The sequence below is a fragment of the Acomys russatus genome, chromosome 15 (assembly GCF_903995435.1).
Source record: "Acomys russatus chromosome 15, mAcoRus1.1, whole genome shotgun sequence".
In the NCBI taxonomy this organism is placed as follows: domain Eukaryota; kingdom Metazoa; phylum Chordata; class Mammalia; order Rodentia; family Muridae; genus Acomys; species Acomys russatus.
The window spans coordinates 40,435,431-40,462,244 of NC_067151.1; the positions used below are offsets into that span (position 1 = coordinate 40,435,431).

Below are 26,814 nucleotides of genomic sequence, written 5' to 3' on the forward strand. Positions count from 1 at the left end.
GGTCAAAGACACAATTCCATAATGTGGTTTAATCTTATCTCCAGGCTCAAAAATGTTAAGACTAATGTCTTGAAGGGATCTCAACACAAGCACAGAGTCTCCTTGACATTTTCATTTCTACAACTTTATTTGATTGGAAAGAAATGATCAGACCAGCCGTTTTATTTATTAATTAGTGAAGGCAGAGTTGTCACCCCTGTACATGCCAGTCCAGGGCTAACTGCTTCCCTCTACCCCTGCTAATCAAATAAGAGCCATTGTCCCGCCACAGGGGAGTCTCGTGCCTCTTGGAGGGCTCCGTGAGTCTCCATGTTCTTCCTGAAACTCCAGACAGTGTCACTTGTCCCAGTACCAGAGTCAGATACTAAGAGGGACTTCACTAAAGTGTGGATCAACATGAAGAATGCTGTCTGGGCTCAGGAAATCCATTCCTCCTCCATTCCAGTGTGCTTGCATGTGTATCCCTCCTGTGGACATGTAGAATGTTGTTTTCAGCATAATTAGTCTCTGAATACTAAGCATTTTGTCCTCCTCGTCCAGATTGTCTGTTCCCTGACAACAGGGACGGGGCTTCATGCATTTTGTTCCATATTGACCTTTATTGCTGAAGAGATGGTATTTACAAATAATACTTGTTTCCCCTTGCTTGACAGTGAGGTCTGTTAGGAATCACATTTAGAGAGATGCTTTTGTAGAAGCCGTACTTTAAATAAATCCACAGGAGGGGTTATTTCTCGCATACTTCAAATGGAGAGAAAAATTATCAGCCAAGTGATATTTTGGTCTGAGCCCATTTCTTGGGCAGTTGCTCTGCATGGGACATCCAGCCAGACAACATACGCATCTCATGCGGGTTCAGGCTTAGCTGACGGAACTTTTTGCTGCCAATCCTTACGGCCATAGCAGTATATATGGACCCTGCTACCTTTGTGAGCCTTCTGGGCAGTGATACTGACCTGCTTCTCCCCCATTGCATGTACCCCCACCTGACTCTTCTGGCATGGAGGACTCACTGCTCCCTGCAGCATCCGAGATGTCTCTACTCTGCCATTCTAAGTAGATTTGCAGTAAGTTAGCGGACTTGACTCTACGGAGACTGCACCTTGGCTTTTCAGGAAACTTTGAACTTAATCTGCATAAAAAATAACCTGCAGAAGATAATGAACGCTAACAAGGCTCACAGCAGGATTCCAAGCTGTGTTCCAGCAAGTCAGAAGAGTAAGTGTTAATCTGTTAATCGCTTGGCATGCTGCTCAGAGGGGCACCCCACTCAGCCTACGCCCGTCCCAACTCTTATGCTGCTGCAGAGAGATTTGGTGGCATCTAGGCAGAGCCCCCTGATGGAACAGCCCTTCCAGTACTGTTCCAGTAAGGAGTGGTCACAGTGATCTTTCCCACTGCACACAAAGGCAAGGCGCTCCTTAAAGGGACCTTCCAGCTCCTCCATGCAGTCGCCAACCAGAGTAAGTGCTGGCTCAGGAGCCTCAGTTTTTGCCTGAGGATGAGTGCAGAGGGGTCTTGAGAAGCCTCCACCTCCGCATCCTCCAGAGCCCGCGAGAGAGGCAGTTGACAGGCAGAGTGGATGGGTCCGCGGGGCCCGGCTTGCGGTTTGCTGCTTCTCGGGATGCTCCTCTCCAGTTGAGCATCCTGCCTGTGATCCAGTGGGTGCTGGTGGAGCATCTTGCGGTATGCCTGCATTGCTTTGAGCCAGCGCCCAGAAGCCAGCCCTCTGCATTCAGGCACCTCGGACTGGCTCCAGGCAGGGCTGTGTGCAGTCACCATGAATGCTCAGCTCTAGGCTTCTGCATCAGCCTCCTGACCACATGGATCTGCCTGTTTAATCAGCCGCGATCACAGCCTGGGAAGATTGAGGCGGCTGATCCGCGCTCCAGCTGCTGAGACAACTTCCAGCTTGGCTGTTTACTTCTTTGGGTCCCGGGGACTCTGTCCTGCACCGCAGCTTGTCCCGACACACTGTGGGCTCTGAAGTCAGCTGCTGGAACTCCTCTGAAGGCATCCAGGAAGGTGGGGCAAAAGGGGCTAAAAGACAGCAGAAATCCCCCAACTGTTCACCCTCTGCCTACCGCCTGCGCTGTGGGGTTCTGAGAGGACCTTGCGCTGTCCTGGGAAGCAATGCAAGTCTCCATAGCCTGCACAGAGCACAATTTGAAGAGCCGAAATGGTGAGGACCGACTTCTGAGCAAACAGAGCTCCACCGCCCCCAATGTGGTGAACGCAGCCCGGGCCAAATTCCGTACTGTCGCTATCATCGCTCGCAGCCTGGGGACCTTCACCCCTCAGCATCACATTTCTCTCAAAGAGTCCACCGCAAAGCAGACTGGCATGAAATATAGGTATGGATGCGAGATCACTCTGCCCCCGGGGTTTCGGTGTTCTTTGCAGTTCAGCTAGGCAGTTCTTCCGGCTTTGGAGTGAGTTAACTCAGCGCTGGTTTGCCTAATTTAGAATTCTCAGGTGTTTGCTTTTAAATTAGCCTTTGTGGGAGGGGAGGGGTGAGAAGCCCAAGGTGCTTGTTGTGCAGGCATGTGTGCGAATTTTAAGACTGCTCATTTTGTATATTCTAAGTGTTATGAACACCTTAGGACCGTAATGAATTCCAGGCAGTGGAGAAAACACACAGAAGAGCTGAAAACTCTTTTCTCTTAGGACAGTTTGTTAGGAGCAGAAGTGTGTGTCCTGCTTGGCGCACAGGCAGCAGATTCTGTACTTATCCTATCAGAACATTTCCCATCCGGTACCTGACTCTTGCATTTGAGAGACCAAGGCAACATGGTAAGCACAGCTTTGTTTGTGGCAGCAAGAAACCCCCATAATGGTACAATAGAGTGAGCCCTGCTGTATTTAATTCTAAATTACTGCCCAAAATGAATGAAGAATGAGTGTTGTGAAATACAGAGGGTCAGTTTTTCAATGCTCACGGATGTCTGTATTTCTATTTCCTGCGTCATAAAGAATTCATTGTTCTCATAGACAGAAATCCTCCTGTCGTTAAAAAGAAAAATCCACCATTCCATAGTGTGACTCCTGCCACTTGATTGTGTTTTCTTTGCACCAGCACTCTGGACATTAGTTCTGTGGTACTGCCGCACTTCTTGTTTAAAAGAGTTTGAGGGTTCAAAGGAGCGAAGCGGCTGACATGTCCTCCAATGTCTTTGGCTCTTCTCATTTGCAGATGTAACTGTTCATTATTTCGGATAAGATGAACTCAGTACAATTAAAATCCTTCACATTTAAGACTGTTTTCCATGTGAAGTGAGCATTTAAACTTCTCGGTAAAAGTTGACCTTGATGAAAGTTTACCTGCAGAGTTAAGAGACCTCTTCCACTGCAACACCAAGGCTCGTTCTGGTGTTTTCAAGCCAATGAGAAAGAAAACCTTTGAATAAGGGTGGGAGGAAGCCAGGCGTAGCTAAAGCTCTGGGCCACAACTGTAGGGTGAGGACAAGCCACCATGACAAGTCACTTGTGGTCTACTCCCCTGAAGAGGCAGCATTGGGAGCCTTTTGCTTTCCCTTGCTTTCTTGGTGGATAGGAGACCTCACACACTGACTTCCCCAAATGAGACCTTAGTCTCTCCCGCTCTGGCATGTTCAATGTAGCCGCAATGGCACACACACAGCCTTAGTCCTGTGCATGGTGGATCCTGCTAAGCCTGTAGCTAAGCTTCTGGGAGACAGAAGCTGTTGCCTCCAGGACAGAGTCCAAGAGCAAGGCAGTCCAGGGTGAGACGGTATTTGGCAGAACAATAAAGAGTTTTCCCTGTAAGGCAGAAATTAAAAGGCCACGCCCCTATTGTCTGTGGCCAGCTGCAGCTTCAGGGTTGTGTTGCAGGAGCTTGTCATGGAACAGGTTTTGTCCTCGTGGGCTTTTGAAGTCAGGCACTCTTCGGTACTGTTTTCCTAGCAATACAGTTGAACTCAGATTGGCTTGTAACCGGCTTCTTTCCCAGAAGGTCAGTGTGCAGAGCACTCACTCAGATGCCTTTCCTCACTTGCAGCTAAGCACAACTCTTCACTGACAATAATCTGGGTTCTTCAACACTCTTGAGCTTCTGGAACTAAACAAAATGCCTCTTTTCCAATCCTCTCCTCTTTCAGAACCACTTCAGCTATGACAGGTGGTTTATGTGTATGTGAATCCAACTTTCCTCTCTGAAATTCTACTCAGAGTGACATGAGAGAGATTATAAGAGAGTGATTATATATATATGTATATGTATATATGTATATATATATATATACACACACACACACATATATGTGTCTTTCCAAAAATAGTGGGAATATTTTTATTGCCTGAATTATGTTTTTGTTTCATCAAGAATATAGTATGAGTGCATGGAGTGGTTGTTAGGAATAAATAGTAAATGGTTTTGTGCAATAGGGAAAGTAATTGGTTTGTTTAAATAATCTGGAGGAGACCCGGTAGACCCTGTACAGTAAGTTAGTGACTACTTATGGCCATAATATTCTTATTCTTGAAGATGGTTTTCATATTTAGAAACAGCCAACTCCTTAGGGGGAAAAAACTCTAAGAATCTTGTTCATAGTTTCCTCCAGAATTTGAAGTCTCTACTAAGCAAAAATTGTCATAGCCATTTTGAGGAGGGAAGATACATTAATTTTGTCAGTAATAATGTATTGCAAACCTACCCTACACCAGAACTGGATACTCAAATGTAAAAGCCAAACAAAGCTTAGAAACTAGTGTAAGTTGGGAAAAGGCAACATAAAAAGGAAATCAGCAGGTAGATATTCAAATCCCTGTTGTGACTCACTCTTGTAGGGCTATCCGCTAGGGAGATAGTCCTATCTGTTTGAGGCTGTCACCTGTGCTCTTGCCCCATATGAGGTGATTTCACCTTGACGGTGTAACCACCCAGGTCTTCCACTCACTTTGCAGTCCCACCCTTCCAGATTCAGGCCTGCTGTAATGGGTCAGTGCTCCCTGACAGCTGAGGACTTGCTTATAACTTTGAGAAATAAGTGGCCTTCTTTCTGCTTCTATAGTGATTGTGACTTTTCAGTCTCAATTCTTAAAGCCAAGAATACCATGCGTAGGTCCTGAGCTCATAAATCTGGGGACTTAGAAAAAATTAATATTTTTGCCAATGTAATTATATTTACACTACAACTGTGTAAGAATCTTATATCAAACTGGCTATTTTTTTTCAAGGCTTCTATGGAAAAAAAAATCTACTAGAACATACTGCTGTCCAAATGTTACTATTAGCAGAAGAATAAGATTCTTCCTGACGTCTACTCTGGGCCTCTCTGTATCTAAGACTGTTCTGTGCTTTGGTGATGCATGACAGTCACTTGATTTCGTTTTTCCCCCTGGTTTTATTGTGCATTCACCACTGTGTGATAACTTGGTGGAAACTCTTCAAGCATATAGATAGATCTCCAGGTGGCAGATGGAACTATATATATGTACCTTTCAACCCACACAGAGCTAATCAGTCAGAGGTTGAACCAGGTTTCCCTATTGACTTTTTTTTTTTCTTGTTTGGGGATTGTTCTGTTTTAAGGGAGCCTTTGAAAGTGCTACAGCTGCTAATGTGTGTCATGGTTTGTAGCTTCTGCCATTATATAACAACGAACTTGTATTTATCAAACCCTTCTTCCTGTGCTGAAATTATTCTTTTAGTTCTACAGCAATTTGAATATTGACAAATTCAGTTTTATTAGGGAGAATATATTTGGGCCACCACAATACAGCCTCACACTGCACAGTTACATAAACATGCTTTGCAGTTGGTGTGCGCAAGGCTCAATATGGCTTTGCAGCAGTGTAAAGTTTTCTTTGCAAAAAGAGCCTTATATGCCTGGTAAATAACCTTTTAAGTTCTATTAAAAACAAGTTTTTCCTGTTTTTAGCAAGCTGCATTTTACCATTAAACTTTTAAAAACAATTATAGATGTGCAAGAATTTTTTTTTTAAGTGTACAGACAATTTCCATGACCCATTAAATTTCCAGTGGTAACAACGACACTATAGCTTCAAAACTTGGAAATGGATTTGTAAAATATAATTGATTCTGGTTTCACCAGACATGCATGACTTCATTTGGATGCATCTATGTGGCTTCACCATAGTGAAGAATCAGTATTTCCCCAGAACAAGGCTTCCTTGTGCTGTTCCTTTAAGCCCATCACTTCTTCTTCAGTTACTACTGCTTAGTACTCACCAGTCTGTGATTCATCTTCGTAATTTCACTCTTTCAAGAATATTATATAATTGGAAACATACAGAATGTTGTCTTTTAGAAATGGCCTTTTCTCCCCTCAAAGGACTTATTCAGAGAAGTGGGGAGAGGGACTCGTATAGCCACAAAGGGGGTCATGCTAAGGCTTGATGGGGGAGTGAGGCATCGAGACACAGAGCGACCATCAGTAATAGAGAACCCACCAAGGAGTTTGGGCAGTGTCTGCTCACAGTTCAATTAGGCAACAATTACTCTGACAGTTCTCCCAAGACCTAAGAGTTTAGGTCTGAAATAAGTGACTGTGCATTGAATTTCATAGCACTCTAGATCTTAGCAAAATCAAAACTGCACGGAGAAGACACAGACCCTATCCCAGATGCCTCTTCTGTGCCACTTCTCGCAGTTGCATCTCTCAAGCACGCATTGCATCTGCCCTGTACCTCCCACAAGTAGTGGGTGGATTTTGAATCAAAGCAATTCAAAGAAAAGATCAATCTCAGCTGATTAGATAAAAGGCAGTGTGTGTGTGGTGTGTGGTGTATGGTGTGTGTGTGGTGTGTGGTATGTGTGTGTGTGTGGTGTGTGTGGTGTGTGTGTGTGGTGTGTGTGGTGTGTGTGTGGTGTGTGTGTGTGGTGTGGGGTGTGTGGAGGGGGATGTGGGGTGGTGTGTGTGTGTGTGTGTGTGTGCGTGCGCGCGCACATTCATGTGAGAAAAGTGGGAGGAAAAGGTGGGCTGAAAATATGCAAAGAAGAACCAGGTCTGTAATTATGTTTCAGATGGAAATATTTGAGTTTAGTCCAGTGAAGGGAGTATAGCCTGATTGTTTAAACTGCCAAAGTTTTAATGAGGGAAAAATTGGTGAATGCCATTATGATTTGCACTGACACCCCTGGGTGTGGGCTTTCCTCTTGGCCTCAAAGCCAAATGGTGAGAATGAAGAGGTGGGGGAAGCTTCCTAAAAAGTAGTCGCTGAGTCAATCTCATAGAGTTTATTCCACCTCTGCAAGGCAGCAGTCAGAAGTCTGGCATCCATGGGATGGTGAGAAAACGGTAGGAGGATAGCCCCTGCCCCCTCTCACCCCCCCCCCTGCACCGGATGCTGTCAGGCAAATGTCCAAGTTCCATGGCTCTATAAATGTGGGGGTGGGCGTGTGCACCTATGTCTATATGTGCTGCTGCCCAGGCTTGTGCACATGTGTGTGTGTGCAGGAATTGGTCCACAGAACCTGCAGAAGCATCTCGTCTCTCTGCTGTAGCCCTGGGTTTGGTCGCTCCACATGGAGTCTTTAATCTTCAGTTCCCTTGATGGCTGTCCTTGGAAGTGGCATCGAGTCAGAGAAAATCTTCTGCTTTTCATTTCTGCAAAGTTTTCCATTTATGATAATTGGATAAATGTTCAGAAAGGAGAAAAGGACTCCATCAATTTCAAAAGAAAAAAAATCAGATTTCCCAAGATTCACTTTGATTTTACAAACTCAGTTAAACAGTGTTTCTTTGATAGGCTACTAAGTGGACAGTATGACATTTGGGGCAAAGAAATTTGACTGAAATATAGGAATCTTGGTTTCCTTGAGTATGTCTCAAAACTACTATTAGGCAAGAAAAAATACCTTTATGAAAATAATAGAATTAGAATTCATAAACATTGGTTCACAAGTGTTCTTTAAGAATCTCAAAGCTGGATCAGCAAGACACTGTGCAAGCCTGAAAGCTGGCTTCACCCGGAACCCACAGTAGGAGAGGACTGACTCCTGGGAACGTGTCCTTGCACCTCCTCATGTGTATGAATAAATACTTTAAAGATGTTCAAAGCCATTGAGACAAATACTAATTAGACCTGATACAAATGATTCCATATAAAGGTTAATTGAGTTTCATGCTTAAGAAATACTTTTGTCGCCAATTTTTCACTCTCCAGAATTAGAAAAAAGAGTATGGAGGCCAATTTATGATGAACTTAGATGTACTTTAGATATTTTCAATATTGAGAGCCATTAATACAGTATGGCCACTGTAAGTAAATCATTTGTCAGTGGGCACTGCTGAAGGAATCTCGCATACCAGCTTATGGAGTTACGTGGCTTTATAGAGAACACCGCTTTCACAAAGTTACCCAGGAAATTAAGTGGATGGGGTGATAAAGGTCAAACTCAAGCCTCCTGATGTTTGATGTTTCTTTAGCCTTTATTTTGCAGCTTCTGGGTCCTGGCCCATTTTTTTTTTAACATGGAGAAGAAGCAAATGACTCCAAAGTGCCACCACAGCAAATCTACGCTGTTGCACATCTAAATCTGGACATACATTAACCTCCAGATGACAATGTAGGTATCATCACAGCATCTAAAGTACCGATGCCCCAGAAAGGGATTCACCAACCCATGGGCAGGTGAACAGTCAGTGCTAGACAGAAATACTCATCTGACCACTCAGGACTGACACCTTCTGTGTTTTTAGAGAGCTCTTTGCAAACTTGGAGCCTGAAAATGAGAATTGAAATACATTTAACCATCATCGCCTGCTGATTTCCTGTTACCCAGATTGGAGACCAAACCAGGAGCCCAGCAGTGATCTTTATTTGCTGGAATTGACAGCTAGGGAGGACTCTGAGAGAACGTGCATGGGCCATCTGGTCCAGCCCTTGTGACAAATCTGCCCTGCTTTCCTAGTTTGCTCCATGCAGCAACTACTTATAAAGCTTCTGAAGAAATACTGTATAATCTCCTCTCACAGCAGCCACGAAAAGTTTGGCTTGTATTTCTCAGAATCAGATTATTCATTGAGCTCTTCCCTCCTGGGGGGAGGGGTGGGGGAAGGAAAGGGTGAGCATTGTGGAATCCTTGTCTCTTGTCTAGACAAAGGGCTAAGTGGCAAGAAAACAAGGGATGCACAGAGGGATGCACAGAGAAGCAACCTCCTGTAGACACTGGGGAGAGGAACTTTTCCATTTTGGTCCTTGCATCTGCTTGGATGGCCTGTCTGTTCACTGCTGGACCATCCAAGACTCAGTACCGTTCAGGGTTACACAACAGCCCTGCTGATAAGGTTTCCCTCTTTAAAAGCTGCATTGGAATCTTCTGTGCCTGTTCTCCAGTGAAAGGAAAATTAGCTGGCTGTAATTTCCTGCCTCATGAGGGTTCCGGCACTTGAAAACCATTATCACAAGGCAGCCTCCTAATTTCCGGAATGGTTCTAGCCCTTTCCATTCCTTCTAGATCTCATTTTATAATTCAACTGTGCTTGTGTCTCTTGTTTAACCCTTTCACATGACAACTACGTCTTCTTTAAGTCCTTCAGTGTTGGATACAACTGGACATTGCAGCACAGAACAGCAAGGCTACCTGATCCAGAAACTTCTCTGGATCTTTGCTTTCATTACTTGATCAGGTTTATTCATTGAAAGAGGAGAAAAGGCATTTTGACTAATATTTAAAAATGTGGTATGGAACATCCAAAAGTATTCTTGCCTTGTAGAGTAGTGGGGTCTAACAATGCTGTGACAAACTGAACACTTTATAAGATCATCAACTCTAAAGGTTATATGGTGCCAATTGAAGTTTCCCATAATAAAGAAATAGGAAAAGGTTTCATACAGAAATTCCAATAATAGCTGAGTATTTAGATAAGAAAACTAATACTTTATAATGACATTATTATACTTTCTCGAGTACTTTTTTTAATCTTTAATTCATTTTATATTTTATGTGCTTTGATGTTTTGCCTGTATGTATGTCAGTGTAAGAGTGCTGGAATTGGATGGACTTACAGACTGTTTTGAGCTGCCATATGGGTGCTTGGAATTGAACCCGGGTCCTCTGGAAGTGCAGACAGAACTCTTAAACACTGAGCCATTTCTTTAGTACTCAGGGGTACTGATATAGAGAACATATTTAGCCAATAGATATAAAGCAATTGCATATGAAAACTATTAATCAAGAAGAAAATTTTTCTGAATTGGCCATTGGCATCTTTCAGGACTGTGTGCCAGAAGGGACTCAAGCCTCCAGGATGAGCTAGCGTCTTCTGGTAGGCCTATGTGGTTTCTCAGAGCTGTTATAAGAAAAACTCCCAAGAAGTATATTATATTAAGTGCCTGGCGCTCACTTTTTTGAGCTTAATTTTCATTTTAAGCTAGGTTTTCATGTTACTGGATTTATTTTAATATCTGTGGGCCGAGGTCACAACAAGCTCATTATAAAACTCAACTGAAGAAGTAATGTGGGTTTAATGAGGGCTGCTTCTCCCTCAGCTCAAGACCCAGCACAGGTTTCTCTGGGGCAGTTAGTACAACCAGGCTCCCTGACTCACTAACACCCCATTTCCTACCCCTGTATGCACAAGCATTTCTGCATTCTAGCATCAGTATTTACTCACAAACTACAAGTGCTAGTGAAGAATCTTAGTAGCTTTATTTCAAAGGGCCTTCATTGTGAAGCAAAATATTTGTTCCATTTTAAAGATGAAGAAATAAACGACTATTATTATGAGATCCACATACAATGAGGGAGTTGGGCGATGCACAGTCAACCACATAACTACTCACTTGTGACATAAATCATGTTTTGCTTTTACTCAAATACAATTTTTCTGGAGGCAGCCCTCTGGGAATTGGGAGGAGGCCTAGTGTTTCCTAGGCTCTCAGGATAATTCTTAAAGGAACAAGGGAATTTTGGCTAAAGGTTTGGTTTCATGCCAGATAGCTCCTGAAAGCTTCAGTGGAACAGTCTGTGGTCATATTTTAGAGTCAGAGGTGAGTTAAAGAGAGACACAGTGCCACTGAGCAAAGCTGGGGCCACTGAGATGGCACAGAGGGTAAATATGCTTGTCATCGTAGCTGATGGCCTGTGTTTTATCCCCAGGACCCACATGGTAAAGGAAGGATGCAAGTCATCTTCCAACTTCCTCAAGCACACTGTGTTGCACACACACACAAAGACACACACACACACACACACACACACACACACACACCGATGTTTTAAAAGCAAATAGAAATTTTATGCGTGTAATTTTTCTATTTAATAAATTACCATGAATCTAGGCCTACCATGTATTCTTTTTCTTTCACGTAGACGTGAGAAGTCTGAATGCAGAAGCCAGCAGGGCTATATTCTTTCCACAAGCTTCCATGTGGAAGCCATTGCCTTCCCTCTTCTGCCTTGCTTGCAGAGGTTGCCTGCATTCCTTGGCCTGTGAATCATTCCTCCATCTTCAAGCATATCACTCCAACTTTGGCTTCTGTCTTTACATCTGTTTCTAACTTTGACCCTCTTCTCCACTCTTACAAGAATGTATCTGGTAACAGCAGGCCACTCTTGGCAATCCAGGGTAATCTTTCTGTCTCGCTTCATTATACCTACAAAGACCCTTCCGCAGAGAAGGAAACAGATTCTCGGGTTCAGTGACTAGGGCAGAGATGTTCTTCACAGCCCTTCAACATATTAGAGCCTGCCTCAGATGATATGAACATGGATGTAAGAAAGCAGACGTAAAAAGACCCCGAGGAACAAGCACCATTTCCCAATCAGTACTCTAGAGTGTAAGACTTGCTGAGGTGAGGCAAGACAGCAGAGCAGTGAAATCATTGAAGTTCCAGGGCAAAGGGGATTTACAAACTCAGCTCTGAGTCCGAAATTAAAACCCCCGCTTATACCGTATAAACCTGGTACAAATAGGGTTACACAGTTTGGGCCTTGATAATTACTATTGTGGCATCTGTTGCTGAAATTTGGTGTGCCTCTTTTATTCTACCACTAAAACCTAGGCAATATTAATGGAACAATAATATGATAGCCATAACCATCAAGCTGAATCAAACCAACATTAAAATGGGGAGGCCTGGTGGCACTCAGAAAAAGAGTAAACAGGCTACCAAGATGAGACTTGATAGCCTATGACCATATAGTGGGGGAGGAGATCCTCCCTCGGTCATAGAGCTAGGGGAGGGGAATAGGGTGAAAGCGGGAGGGAAGCAGGAACCAGAGGATACAAGTGATGGAATAACAACTGAGATTTAATCTGAATAAATTAATAAAAATTTAAAATAAAATAAAATGGTCAAAGGTCAAGAAATGCATCTGCTTGCACATCTCCTGACTGTAATCAGTGATGTGTTCTAACTCCCTCCAGCACCTGGGAATGTATGACAGCAGTGACTCCTTCCCCTGATGCCAGGCATCCTCAGGGCTCTGTGTACTCTACAGAACTACCTCACCCTTCCATAACACCCATGCTGCTCCTGCTCCATTAGTGCTGTCTGTCAAAGCCATGCTGCTCTTTCTCCATTAGTGCTGTCTGTCAGAGCCATGCTGTGGAGGGGGAAAGGAGGAGCTTCTTGCCAGGATGTGACATATCTTCTTCTGAGCCTTTATATTATTCACTTGAAGGCACTAAGCTATTTTATTTTCATCACAAAGCAGCTTTTCATATTAATCAAATCCTGACATATTCTGACAGAAGTTTTCAGATGTCTTAAGCCTGATGTAGTTTCCTTGGTGAAGCTCTGTCCTAGTTAGCTTTGATTGTTGGCTTGACATGGCCTAGGGTTATCTGACATGAGATGCCTCGTGCGAGGAACTGCCTAGATCAGGTTAACCTATGGGAATATCTGTGAGAGAGATTGTTAATGGATAAGGATTGGGGGGGGGGCGGCTGGGCATCCCACTATGAGCTTCACCTGGGCAAATGGTCCTAAGCTACATATAAAAGCTAGCTAACACCAATGTGGGAAAGAGCCGGAAACTGAGCCAGCGAGCAGCATTCCTGCATGGTCTCAGCTTCAGGTTCTTGCCTTGGATTTGAGCCTTTATTTCCTTCAGCAATGGACTGTGACCTGGAAGTGTAAGATGAGGTGAACCCTTTCCTCTACAAGCCTCTGCTGGTCAGCACCGTTGCATAGCAACAGGATGAAGCTACAACACTCATCCACAGAGGTGGTTCCCTGTGTTCTCCATCGCCTTCCAGAGCCCAGCTAGTACCCCATCACTACCTGCAACAGACTTCAAAGATTAGACTCTTGGTGCCAAACATGTACATTGCCATCTCCTCTCTTGGGATGTGAGCAAACGGTGCTGGGTTGCCTCTTGTTTGGGGAGAAATATCAGTGGCTACAAATCAAATTGAGTTAAAAGGCAAACTCAGAAATTAGAGGATTCAAGAGCTAAAATTCAAGCTTGGTTTATAAGTCAGTCTCCTCTAGCCAAATATTTTTATTTTCCCTAGGAGCTATAGTAAATACAAGACCTGAGGAAGAGGGAAACAGCCCCTTTGGGTCCTGCTGATGATGAATTGTGCTGCTACCCAGCAAGCCAGAGCTAGGAGGCAAAGTGTGGGGCAGAAATTAACTACAGCAGAGGTCATTCTAAGATGGAAGTGAGGAGCTTTGCCATAGAACCCTTCTCATGGCTAGATAACTGTACGTTTTCTGTAACCTGTTATTATTTTCTTTGTAAGGGCAGAACAGAATGACAAAATGTTTAGAGTAAAAAAGATACCGGAAGCCTGAGGATAGAAGAGAGAATAACAAGCTGGTTATTCCCTCTTGATGTATTCTAAATTATTGTCAACGGAATCTGTTGTCTCACACAAAATATGTTACCTGTGCTTATTATGACTATGGTGATGTTGATTACTGCTGACAACAGAAAAGAACAACAAAGAGACTGAAAAACATGTTCACGGCGCTAATGAATCCGCCCGATTGTAAGTCATTGGTGGTCACTAGGGAAGCCAACGTGGTGAGCTCAGCAAGCATCCTTCAGTCTCATTTCTTAGCCGGAAAGCAGTACTGCCCCATGGTGGTATTACTAATCACAGTGTTTGGCCTTATTTTAACAATTAGTTTAGAACTGTAAACAGTCAAAAATAGTAGTGTATAATTTTGCCTGTGGATTACTCCTGCTCAGCCTATCAGCATGGTCTACCCTTCTTTTGAAATGGAAATATCTTAGCTATGGGGGGTTTTCTAGCCATCAGACTACATAAAGAACACTCTTTGCCAATACATTTGTACTTTATGCTGATTGCCTCATGTAAACATTTAAACCAAAGATTTGAACAAATTTAATTAGCATTATCTTCGGGCTTGGGGAAAGTCTGATGGAGTGTCACTTATGGAATTATGTCCTTTAGTAATAATAGAAACTGGGGCAAAGTCTGGAGCTGAGTGACACAATGTGCAGTCAGGAATACTGGCCTCTTGGTTCCCCCTCTTAGTTCAGGCTCCTGGCTTCCTGTCTCTCACACTGATGAGCATGCCTGCTTACTCCGTGACTTAGGCTATCTGACAACGGTGCATGGTGTTTCCAGGCTGAGATTTGCTTTCCTCTGTTAGTGTGAGGCAGTGGAACATCCATATGTTTACGGTTCCCATCTCTGCAAGGCCCAGAAAGCAGGCCGGAGGCAGGCCCAGAGGTCACAGTGGCGCAAAGAACATGTGTTGAAGATTGCAGAGCTAATTGCAAAAGCTCCAGGCTGATGGAAAGCACAGCCACTGTGTGGGGCTTCTTGGCTTTTACTTCTGTCAGCCTAGGCTCATTATTCTCAAGAAAGAAAAGAGTCCATCTTCAAATTTAAGCTGGCAGATTTATATCTTGATGGTGAAATAACATTTCCAAAGTAGTTTTTGACAATTATTCATCATGTATATTTAGCCTACTATTAAGATTGAGTGCACATGTGTGTGTACATGAATGCTTTTGTTTATTAATTTATGTATTTACTTTACATCCCAACTGCAGTTTCCCCTCTGTGTAGCAGAAAAGGTTAATGATTTGGTAAGAGCATGTTGCAAAAAAGTACCATTTAACCAGCTTTGTCTTTGCTATCAGGCCCTTAAAGTGCATCTGGCAACACCTTTTCGGGCTTCCAATTGTTTTGAAGATTTCAGCAGTAATACATGCAAAGTAGAAATTGTTAACTATAAATCCCATTGATATATTTGCAAGAGGACAGGAAGAAAAAGGTCTTTGAGCATATACAGCATCTTGGCAATAGGGTCCTAAATTTTAGCACTTATTTCTTCAGAATAGAACTGTTTTAGTCACTCCCAGTCTGCACATAGCCACCTGGTATATTGTAAGTGCTCAGAAAAGGTTTGCTGGCTAGCTGAATGATTCAGCTTGCGTAAGCTTCAACGGTTTCTGTGTATTACGGTAGACCCCTCCTGGCTTTCAAGACAGTCTTAATTCTTATCACATCTTCTCTCTTCATATTCATGATTGTCATTTTTCCCTTCGAAGCTAGAAATCTTGTTTGCTATTGGCCTGGGCTGCTGAATAGCATGGCTTGTCCTTCTGATCTACTAAATTATTCTGCCATGATGACTAGGCAGACCCCAATAGTTGCACCAAGTTTCTGTCATACTAACCTGTAACCAGCTTGTTCCAGAAAGGTCAAGGTGGTTCTCGAAATTGCATGTATCACAAGAGAAAAAGAAGAGTAAAGGCACCGAGCAAAGAGAGACTTTAAGGGTGCAAGTACCATGTCTTGTGCTGACACTAAAGAATACAAATGTCCTCCAGAAACATTGGCTACCTATTCATTCTTGTTCGGAAAGAGAGCATGCAGCAATGCGAAGGGTCCTGGGGGATGATAGTGCACAGACTGCTTGAGCCTTTGATTTTTTTTTTTTTTTTTTTTTTTTTTTTTTTTTTGTCGGTCTGCTAAGAATAGGAATTCATAAAATAGACTTATCACTTGATCTTTTACAAATCAGGTTACTAAAAGCAAAGTGGTTTGTAAAGCCATATTCCCTAAGCAATGTCACATCAAGTCACAGAAATATCCGCTGAAACACTATACCTTGGGGACCTTGTGTATTTTGATAAACAATGGTTATAGGTTTGAAATTACCAATTTCTAAATATGATATAAAACTTCTAAGCCTCACCTTTGTGACAATGAATGTTTGGTGTTGATCAAAACCCCATGTACAAGGGGACTAACTGAAGTTTCTGTGGGGCATATAAGGTCATAATGTCCTTCTCTCAATGACTTTAGCTGCCTGGGAGATGGAGACCCTGCCAGAGCCCAGTCACTGAGGCCACATGAAACCCCAGTTCAGGGAGCTCCATTTTCTTCTAAGATGAATCTCCAGAGAAGGATCTGGTTGAGTTACTCTAGAGCTGGTGAGGGGACACCGTCCGAAGATGCCAGTGTGAGATGTCTCAAGCACGTTGTAGGATTCCTTGATTGAACAAATATGGTGTTTGATTCCAGACATCTAAGCACATTGTGGAATGTGGTTTGGGAGACATTTTACACAGATCACACAGAGATTCTGCCTTTAGAGGGTCTGGTAAAGAGCCTGTGGGTTTTGTGAGCCCTAATTCCTCACAGTACAGTCTCAGCCCTCTGTACAGTCTCAAAGTGGGTGATCCTGGGCTAGAAGACAGACTGGATTCCCAAGCCATGAGTCCATAGTCTTTCCCAATATCTAAGAGTGGCTGCTATGTGGCTTGAAATCAGCATAGTCAAGAACTCCCCCATGGTTTAGAACAAAGGCTCTCTCTGTGGTACCCATGGATGGTTGACCAATAGTGCTTGGCAGTCATGATGAGGTGTTCTATGAACAGAAGTTTCATTCCTTGGTGCTTGGGAGCATACCACCCAGGACTTTGACCCAACTCTAGCAGCACTATGAAGGAAGGAGCTGCAAGTAAATCAACATTGTCTGAAAGTTAAATTTCCTTTAAGCTTGGAAAAATTGTGTGTGTGTCGGGGGGAGGTGTGGTCCCTTGGCTTCAAGTTAACACAGTTCACACGCGCGCACACACACACACACACACACACACAAGCAGCTGTAACACTTTCAATACCTGAGAATTTTAGCCCAGGATTCTTTCTTTGCCTGCACATTGCACGATGGGGAAGGAGAAGTAGACTGAGAATCCAGGCATCATTTCAAGACGGGACACCAGCCAAGCAGTGCAAGGACATATGCTTCGTAGTGCAGAGATGAGTCTCCAGACTTAGCCATGCAGAGACTCCTGACTTGAGCAGAACAGAAGTTATTTTTATGAAAATAGGGAGCTTCTCTAGTTTGGATTTCTTTTAATCATTTCATTTTTGTTTTTCCACTGTCACAGGATTAGAAACTATTTTCTTGGAAACAAATCTCCCCATAACAAGTACATTTTTTTTCTTCAGAAGATGAATTGGTGTCTTCACTGAGAATATGGGAGAAATTTATTAAAGTTGAAGTTGAGTTTGTAGTACAGAGTAGACCCTAATGAGAAGATTAAGGCTTAGTACATGCTCTGGAGACTCCATCTCAGCTCTGAGAAAGAGAAACCAAAGTGGCTCCATTTGTCTCTGGGCCAAAGAAAGAACAACTGTATAAATGGAAAGTCACTGATGGACAGGACGATTGCTGACTACCAGGCTTTATTCCAATCATAATGCCGCAGGAGGCAGAAGACTGGACATGTTCTTGCTGTTAGAACTCCTTTTTCCACCTATTTGTTATTACTCCAAATGGAGTAGGAATTGTACAGAATAGAAAGTCCCCGACAGAGCACCACGTGTGTGAATATGGATTCTTAGCTACTAAGACCAGTGGGCTCAAAAGAGCTGATTCATTAACAAACACTCCCCGGGCACCAGCTCTGCATGCCAGGTGCTGCTCTGGGTACTGATGATAAGGAAGTGAACAAAAACAGAGCTTTTGCCTTTGAAGCTTAGAAATTAAAATAGAAAGAAAGAACGCCAGACAATAAGTGTTTAGCATATCAGGGCCATCACTTGTTATGAAAATAAATAGTTCAGAAGATAGAAGGTCATGGAAGTCATGATTTCAACAGAGCATACAGAAGCATTTTAAACAATATGTTTTTGTTTACTCTTTGAAATTTCACACATGTATTCCACATATCTTGATTGCATCCCAGCTCACCCCTTCCAATCAGAACTCCCCAATACATTTTCTTCCCAGGTTCATGTCATCCTTTACATATTTTAAATTTTTATTATTTTTTAACCCACTAAATGTAGTTAGTGTTTTCCATATGCCCATGGGTGTAGGGTCATCCACCAGGCAATGGGCAACCTTCCAGTGGCTGGCTACTACCCAAAGAAAATTGACTGTCCCTCCCCATGGCACCCATCATCTGCCAACAGCTCCTTGGCTAAGGATGGGGCCTTGGTAGAGCATCTCCTATCCAGAGTGGACTTTTTAACTGGCTCTTTCATGTGCATGTCTTGTATAGGTAACCACTCCTGAAGTTAGCTCATGTATACACCAACCATGCGATGTGCAGAAGATGGGCTTTCACCGCATCCTCACCATCATTCAGTTCTTATGTTTTTTCCACCCTCTTTTCCACGATGTTGCTTGGATCTTTGTGGGTGGTAGACTGATACAGATATCTCAATCACTTATTCTCAGCCTTTGAGCAGTTATTAGTCTCTGCGATAACTGTTGCCCAGTGCAGAAAGAAGTATCTATGTCCAAAGTTGGGAGAAACCCTAATCTTTAGGGATGAGCACAAATATTTAGAAGTAAGTTTGATGACATGATTATTTCAAAAAGCAATGAAAGCAGACTTCTCCCCCCCACCCCCCAGGGTCTATGACCTCCATAGCTATGAGTTTTAACTAAGTTTACACTATCAGAGATGAATTCCCTCTTGTGGAGCAAGCCTCAAATCTCATCAAGAGAATGACTGGTTACTCCTGCCAACAGCCTTGCTAGTATTGATCCATTGAGCACACCTTTTCTCATAGGTCAGTGCTGTAGGATGCAGGGTCCAGCACTATATAAGACCATTGATGTCATTTCTACCCCAGCAGCTACATAGTACCTTCCAGCACTATGAAAGCTAGCCAGCAAGGAGTGAGTGTCTTTATCAATTCGAGATTGATTTCTCTGTACCCTACAAACAAAAGGTGTAATATTCATAGCAACAAATTCTTACCATCTACTAGGCAACCAAGTGCAGTGTCAATAGCATGCAATGTTCTGGGTGCTTCTGAAGACTTCTTGACTCATACATAGGTAACCCATGGTTAACACTGAGATTTTCAATTAACAACCTATGTCTTCTGGGAGCAGCATTGTTCATCAGGAAAACTCCTCTCACACTCCTTTTTAATGATACTTTTATTAGCTTACAAACTAGTAAGTTTTCATAAAGCTTCATATATCATTAATTTTGGTTTACCTTCTGTCCACCACCTCCTTCCTCCTACCTCTCTGCCCCCTGCTCCATCCCCACTTAATCTTTTAGCCCTCACTCTCCCCTGTGCATGTATTCTATTATCCTTTTATTACAATTTTTACTTGTGTTACAAGATTATAGATTTCCATACAGATATTTTCCAGAAACATTTTGGTTAACCCTTCCCATTTTCTTGTTTCTCCATCATCATCATCCCACTACCCAGACTTTTCTGTCCATAATATTCGCCCTCTATCCTTTCATCTACTTGGATCCTACTGTCCTCTTCCCTCTTAATATATCTACCACCAATAGCCATAATTTCATTTGCTGGCATCCACTCCAGGTAAAAACATACAAAGGATTCAAAGCTAAAAATCTGCATATGAGAGAGAACATGTGTTGTTTTTCAGAGCCTGTATGGCCTCACTCTGTATAATTTTTTTTATTTCCATTCATTTATCTAAACATACTGCGATTTCATTTTTCTTAGCAGCAATGTCATAGTCCAATGCATATACATACCATCTTTTCATTATTCATTAGTTTATAGATATCTATGTTGATTCCATCCCCTACATGTTGTATAGCTGAGCAATGACACAGACATACAAGTATCTCTGTAGGAATATATAAAGTCCTTTGGGTATATTCCCAGGAACAATATAGCTGGGTATTATAGTAGTTATAGTTCTAGTTTTATGAGATTGCTACAGACTGATTTCTAAACTGCCTGCACCTGTTTATACTTCCACACACAACGTACCACATCGTTGTCAGAATTTGTTGTCATTTTAATTCCTGATGAAGGCCATTTTGACTGGGGTGAATGGAATCTTGAAAGCTGCATTTGCCTGATGGCTAAGAATGCTGAACACTTTAAATGTTTACTGGTTATTTGTGGGTTTTTTTTTTTCTTGAGAACATTCCAGAATCCCCACCACCACCACCACTACCACCTTCTTTTTTTAAAGGCAGGGTTTCTCTATGTAGCTTTGGCTGTCCTAGACTCACTTTTGTAAACCAGGCTGGCTGGCATTGAACACACAGATCTACCTGCCTCTACCTCCCTGAGTGCTGGAATTACAGCATGTACCACCACATCTGGCTTTAAGAGCCTATCTTTAATTAGATTGTTTTCTTCATTTTAGTGTTTACAGTTTTCTATATAGTCTAGATACTCGTCTTCTGTCAGATGTACAACTGACAAAGATTGGGAAAACTTTTTTGATGATATCAATCATGGATTAAAAGAAATTGAGTGAGTAAACCCTGGAACATCTGGAGGAAGATAAATTCAGGCAGAGGAAATAGGGAGTGCAACTGACATTGGAATGGTCCTGGAGTGGGAAGAGAAGCCAAAAGCCACATGATAGCCTAAAGGTCCATCAAGAGAAGATTGGGTTTTAATATAAATGAGACGGAGCCATTGTACTGTCTGGGGCTAAGTAGCAATGTGATCTGATAGGCTATGTAAACTGCTTGAGGTTCTTTGGTGAATGGTACAAGTGAAAATGAAGAGGCTAATCAGGCAGATGTTGTGGTCTTGTTCATGAGGATGAGATGGCTTGAACTTCAAGGATAGGTGGAAGTGTAAGAAAAGGCAGGCAAGCCATCATGCTATTGAATTTTCTTATCAATAGAGCTTTCACTCATTAGAATAGTTGGCTTTGAGCTTGGATCCTGAGTGCCACTTATACTCATCAATACTGAACAAGCCTTTCATCAGTAAAATGTATGTACTGGTAATGTCTCTTTTATAGGTTGCTAAGAGTAAAGCACTTATGTTGACATTTTTAATTTATCAACTTGAAGTTAGAAAACATCATACGGCAGGCATAGGGAGGCAGAGGCAGGCAGATCTTTGACTTTGAGGCCAGCCTGGTCTGTAGAATGAGTTCTACAATAGCCAAGGCTACACAGAGAAACCCTGTCTTGAAAAAACAAAAAAGCAAACCCACACACATATAAGAAAGAAAGAAAAAGAAAGAAAGAATTGGCATTTTGGGGGCCTTATCTAATTTTGCAACGTGTATATAAGCATGTCTACATATGTATAGGTGAGTGTGATAGGCACATGTACATGTGTGTTTCTGTATATGTTGAAGCCAGAGACTGAAAATGTTTTCCTTAGTGCCTCTCCACTCTGTTTGCTGAAGCAATATCTGTCTGAACCCAGTGCTCACAGTTTTGGCTAGTCTAGATGGTCGAGATAGCCAGCTTACTCCTGTGCCTCCAACTACTGGCCATCAGGATTACAGATAGCCTACCACACTCACTTGGGAATTCAAACCCTAGTCCTCACACTATCATGAAAAGCACTTTATTGACTGAGCCATTTCCTCAGCTCCAAAATCAGCTTTTCAACATAAAAAACAGCCAAACGCCCAAATGTATAGATATTTATTTCCCTGCCCCTGCCCCAAAAAATCTGTTTCAACTCAGGATCATTTGAACTTTTGACATCACAACTAAGCATCTTGCAACACTGTGCAAGTACATCAAAGATGCAGCTCTCCCAACCACATAGACTCACTCACCTCTCCCTGGTTGTTAGGTGGCAGCAGCATCCATTACAGGATTCCAGGGCAAAGTGCTCTATGCACCCGCCTTGTGTCCCATACAAGTGAAAAATAAGTAGTTCTTATCTGTTGTATGTACAGAATCATGGTAGGGTCACCAGTTAGAGACAAATGTATGATAATATAAAACAGATTCCTCCATTGCTAACTTAAATAAGTAAATATGGTAAATCCCTGCACACCAGGACAAGAGTGGATCTCCAAGAAAATGACTTATAACCTTGCTATCGTGCTCTACCCTCTTCAAGGTCAGAGATGGTGATAGAATAGCATCTTGATGGTTTTGAAGTCCTTAGTTAAGCATCTTCGACTTTGGAGCCCAGTCCATCCAATCCTCGTAGCCAGCACCAATGAAATATCAGCTATATTTTCTAGGCTTACAAAGGTTTTCCCCACTGCCAGTAACATCATTTTGAGCAAAACGATTGTTAGGAGTTGTCCGTCAGTAAAAGCAGAAGTGTGGGGCTTCACAGTTTTCAGAACTAGAGAGAAAAGTGGGTACTTAATCCAGTGTTTCCCATTGTTTACACAGCTGCCTGGGTACAAACTCATCCCACAGAGGACCACAACCAAACTAGTCCAAGTACCATACCCGTAGATCACCCTTCCCAAGTTAATACAGAAGGCTTAGTGGAGAGAAGAGTGTATTTTCCATGGGCTGCAGTGCTCTTTCTGCTCTGATAATCTCCCTAAGCGAATAAAATATTTCTGTCCCCATCACAGCCAAGAAGGGAACTCTAAGACTATTATATAAATTTGCTGTAACTTCCCACCATGTTCAAGTGCAGGTAGTGACAGAATGTCATCCTGACAGTTTTGAAGCCCATGTCAAGTGCCAATAGGGATAAAGTGCCAGGAGACAGATGGCTGGTATGACTGGAGGCGAGGATATATGAAGTATCCAGATGTATGAAGGCAGGATCCATTTTGGTTAATAGACCTGACACGCTGAGAACAAAGAAAGAAGTACAGCATCCAGACCTCTGACTGACGCAGCTCCGTAAGCATGACCAGGAGTGGATGTGATGTGCCACCTAAGGGTCCAGAGACTTGATTCATGAAGCATCCCATACCCAGAGAACTGTATACTATCACCCATCTGCTCAGCTCCAAGAAATCAAACCAGATCAGCAATTAGGTGCCAGGAATGGAGACAACTGGACCTTTTCACCAGCAGAGCAAAGAAGAGACTTTTCTGTTTCTCTTGTTTACTTGGCCCAATGATAGAATAGTGTGCAGAGGAAAAGGAGGCTGGGTCTTGGGGCCAGATGATGCTCCCCTTCACCTGCTTGTCCATGCCCATAGTGTGTGGACTAGAGTAGAGCCTACAGGAACAGAGAAGAGAGCTATGAATTAAATATGAGGTTGATGTTTTAAAGAGCATAGCTGAGTCTTAGAAAGTGTTTTATGAATGAAGTAATTCAACACCTATGGACTTAAGCCAACATAACCTCGGTGGAAGCTCTCATGAGAGGAAATGGGTTGGAACTGACTCAAAGGAATTGAAACGAATCAGTAGAACGTAAAGCCAACTGAAGTTTATATCCCAAAGAGTTAAGGCAAGAGTAGGTGACTGAGGCACAGAGAAGGGAAAGACAAGTTCTGACCTTGCTTTGGAATAAAAGTGGGGCCTTGAGTCTTAGTATTGAACATAGGTAGTATATGAGTGAGGCTGGGAGAAAGGCGAGCCATGTGAGCTAGGCGAGTGACAAGCCAAGCACAGGCAGCCCACAGGGATACCCAAGCTAAGGGAGAAATTTAGCTCCACCAGAGATGGTGGGAGTCATTGCAAACTCCTTATCACTGATATAATGGGAAAGAAGGGTACCCAGAAATATGGCTGTCCTAAGATTCAGAGAAAGAAGATATCGTCATTAGAAAGGCATTTAATTGGGGTTTCAGAGTAGTCCATTGTCATCATGGTGGGAGGCAGGATGCTGCCCAAGCAGAGACCATGGTGCTGGAGAAACTGAAAGTTCTACATCCAGATCCCCAGGGAGCAGGAAGAGAGAGATACTGGGCCTGGTTTGGACTTCTGAAACCCCAAAGCCCATACCCAATACCATACTTCCTCCAACAAGGCCACACCTCCTAATCCCTTCCAAGCAGTGCAACTCCCCAAAGGCCAAGCATTCAAATATTTGAGCCTCCGGGGGCCATTCCTACTCAAAGCACCACAGGAAGCAAAGGTGTTCCTTAGGATAATATCCTATGCCCCAGGTGTAGGGATAAGGGACTATGATTAGTTATTCCTACATCTATTTGTAACTGTATTTATCTACTATACTTCATCCCTTTTAAGTGTTCTAAGTGCTCGTTGGGTACAGCAGTGGGGCCTGAGGCTTTGTTGACTGTTGACAATTTTCTACTTAGAAGGCAAGCCCAAAAGGAGAGAGGAGGTGTTGTCAGTGTTTGTGTGACTGGAGCCGGAGTGGTATTTGTAAGCGAGCCCTGCTCTGTGGAGGACATCATGATTTCAGCTGGAGGCCCCATTTTCCAATGCAGTCTTCCTTTTCTCATCTGATTAGAAGCAGTCCCTCCCTCTCTCAGCTCTGTGTTATGCGTCACTCATCAGCCAGTGACACTACTAGCTGTCTGGTGTACAACTCTCTTATGTGCTGGCTCAGAAGTGACCTCCTAGAGGGCAAAGATCCATCTTCTTTCTCCTGATTAATAATTACTAAGCACCTGCCATACAGTGTGCACTTGGGAGAAGACCTGGAAATACGAGTATAAAAAGGGTATAAAAAACAGTTCATAGACTATGGTAAGTCATACTTGAGAAACTGCAAAGGGAACTGCATATATACTATGTATAAAACATATGGCTCAGTGTTTATATTTATCCTCATTTAAATTTCCAGTGAAGTAGGTGCTCTTATCTGAGTTTTATAGATAAGTAAACTGAGGCACAGGGAGGTAGCATGCCCAGTATCATCCTGCATGACTTAGATATCTGCCTTATACCCGTGTACTTCACTGCCTCCATACCATACACCTGCCCATTTATGATGTCACACATGCAGGAGAACCAAAGATGAGTGGAACACATGCCCTAAGCCAGAATCTTGAGTGTCAATGACATCTAATGTCTATTGTCTAATTTAAACCTGGACATAAATAATTACATGTGACAAGTACATCCTTGATTCTGGGTAAAGATACAGAGAAATTCCCTTCACTATTTTGGAGATAGATTCTCCAACACTCTAGAATCATGGGAGCACAAGTTTGGAAGCTGGTACACGCTTTGTCAATAGGAAAACTGGGGTCACTACATAATTAAATGATATTTCCAATAGCAGACAATGAGTCAGAACTATGGGCCGAGGAATGTATGTGGGGTGCATGGGAGTAACTGCTTTTTCCCTTTTGGGGGCTGTGGTAGCCAGCCTTGTCTGCGGGGGAGGAATCTCTGTCACAAGACCTGTGAACATGCAGGCTGCAGGCAGGACCCTACCAGGCTCCACATTGCCTTTACTTGACAAAGTGATGTTATCCAAATTCCTGCAGCTTCCAGAGAGCCTACAGCTGAGAATGCCTTGATCTCTAAGGGCCCAGGATTCTTCAAAGCCTGAGGGTTTGTAGATCATCCTGAGAACTGGTATCCAGAACATTATCAAATACTCTCTAACCTCCAAACTAATGGGAATGAAGAGGATCTTGTTTCTCACCAACCAAGAGAAGCTTTAGTTTGGGTTTCCTCCTAGTGTATTTATATCTCAGTATAGCATAAGTGGGCCAATGTAAGAAAAAAGTTCCTTGTTACTTTCAGGTGGGATCAAAAAAAATCATTTTACAGCATATAACTCATATGTGCATTACCTTAGCCTCTAGCGATGCGGCCATGTCTTTTTACGTAGAAAATTGTCAATGGTGAGTGAAGCTAAAGGCAGAAAATTTGTTAAATAATTGAATATGAATGTGGGAGCTCACTACTTAGAACAAAGTAGACTGAGCGAACAATAGTATATATGTTGGCAAAGGCTTGTATCTTAGAAGAACAATGGTATTTTGACCTATAAAATTAATGATGCTGAATATCACACACACACCATACATACATCCATACATACATGCACACATATATACATACATGCATACATATGCACAGGGGTGTGCATATTAATGCCATCAGAAACAGTAGCCATCCTAAATAACTTCTACTTCTGTAGCACTCATGTCAGTTTTATTGCCTCAACTTTATTTTTAAAAGAACCCTGAGAAGTAAGTGGAACAAGGATTTTTTTTTTCCTCCAATTCATAGATGATAAAACCAAAGCCCAGAGAACAACTGGCTCTGGAAAACCAGCGTCATCCTGCCACCATGGGTAAAGTCAGGCTGCCGATCTCTCCAGCACTGGAAGCCCAGGTCCACTGTAGGCATCCCTGCAGAAAACAGCACAAGGAATGACTGTACACCTTGTTAGTTAAGACCTGAGCTGGATGAAGATCTTCAGTTCACATCCTGGCTCTATTTATTAACTTGTGATCTCGGGCATGTCACAGGAGCATGTCAGGGCTGCAGTATATGGCAGTCCATAAAATGGAAATGATTGTAGTAAATTATTCAGGATGCAGAAAGTAAATGGCACACTCAAAGTAATAGGATGGGCTTAAGAGGACATCAATGGCAGAGCACGCACAGAGCTACTGGCACTCCAGGAAGGCTGACAAACAAGGAATCACCATGTCTTCAGCAATGAGGAAGGGCAGCAAAGCCCAGAAGCTAAAGACTGTAATGGCTGTCTGAGTGAGTCAAGACAAACAGCTATAACAAGATAGATGACCCTAGGGCCCCAAGAAATAAAACTGGGAGAATGCGACTACCAAGACTCCATTATCAGT

At 42.8% G+C, this 26,814-nt stretch overlaps 1 protein-coding gene across 3 annotated transcripts in view; it reads left to right on the forward strand.

Moving 5' to 3' along the window:
* Kcnab1 (potassium voltage-gated channel subfamily A regulatory beta subunit 1) overlaps positions 1-26,814 on the forward strand; it is a 380,966-nt gene that overhangs the window by 151,593 nt on the left and 202,559 nt on the right. The window contains exon 1 of one of the 3 annotated variants that reach the window (XM_051157259.1): positions 1,057-2,354. The exons of the other annotated variants lie outside the window; for them this stretch is intronic. Within the exon in view, the coding sequence (XP_051013216.1) occupies positions 2,134-2,354 (221 nt within the window). The 5' untranslated portion in view covers positions 1,057-2,133. Of the gene's footprint in view, positions 1-1,056; positions 2,355-26,814 lie in introns of those variants that run through there. 3 annotated transcript variants of the gene reach the window in all.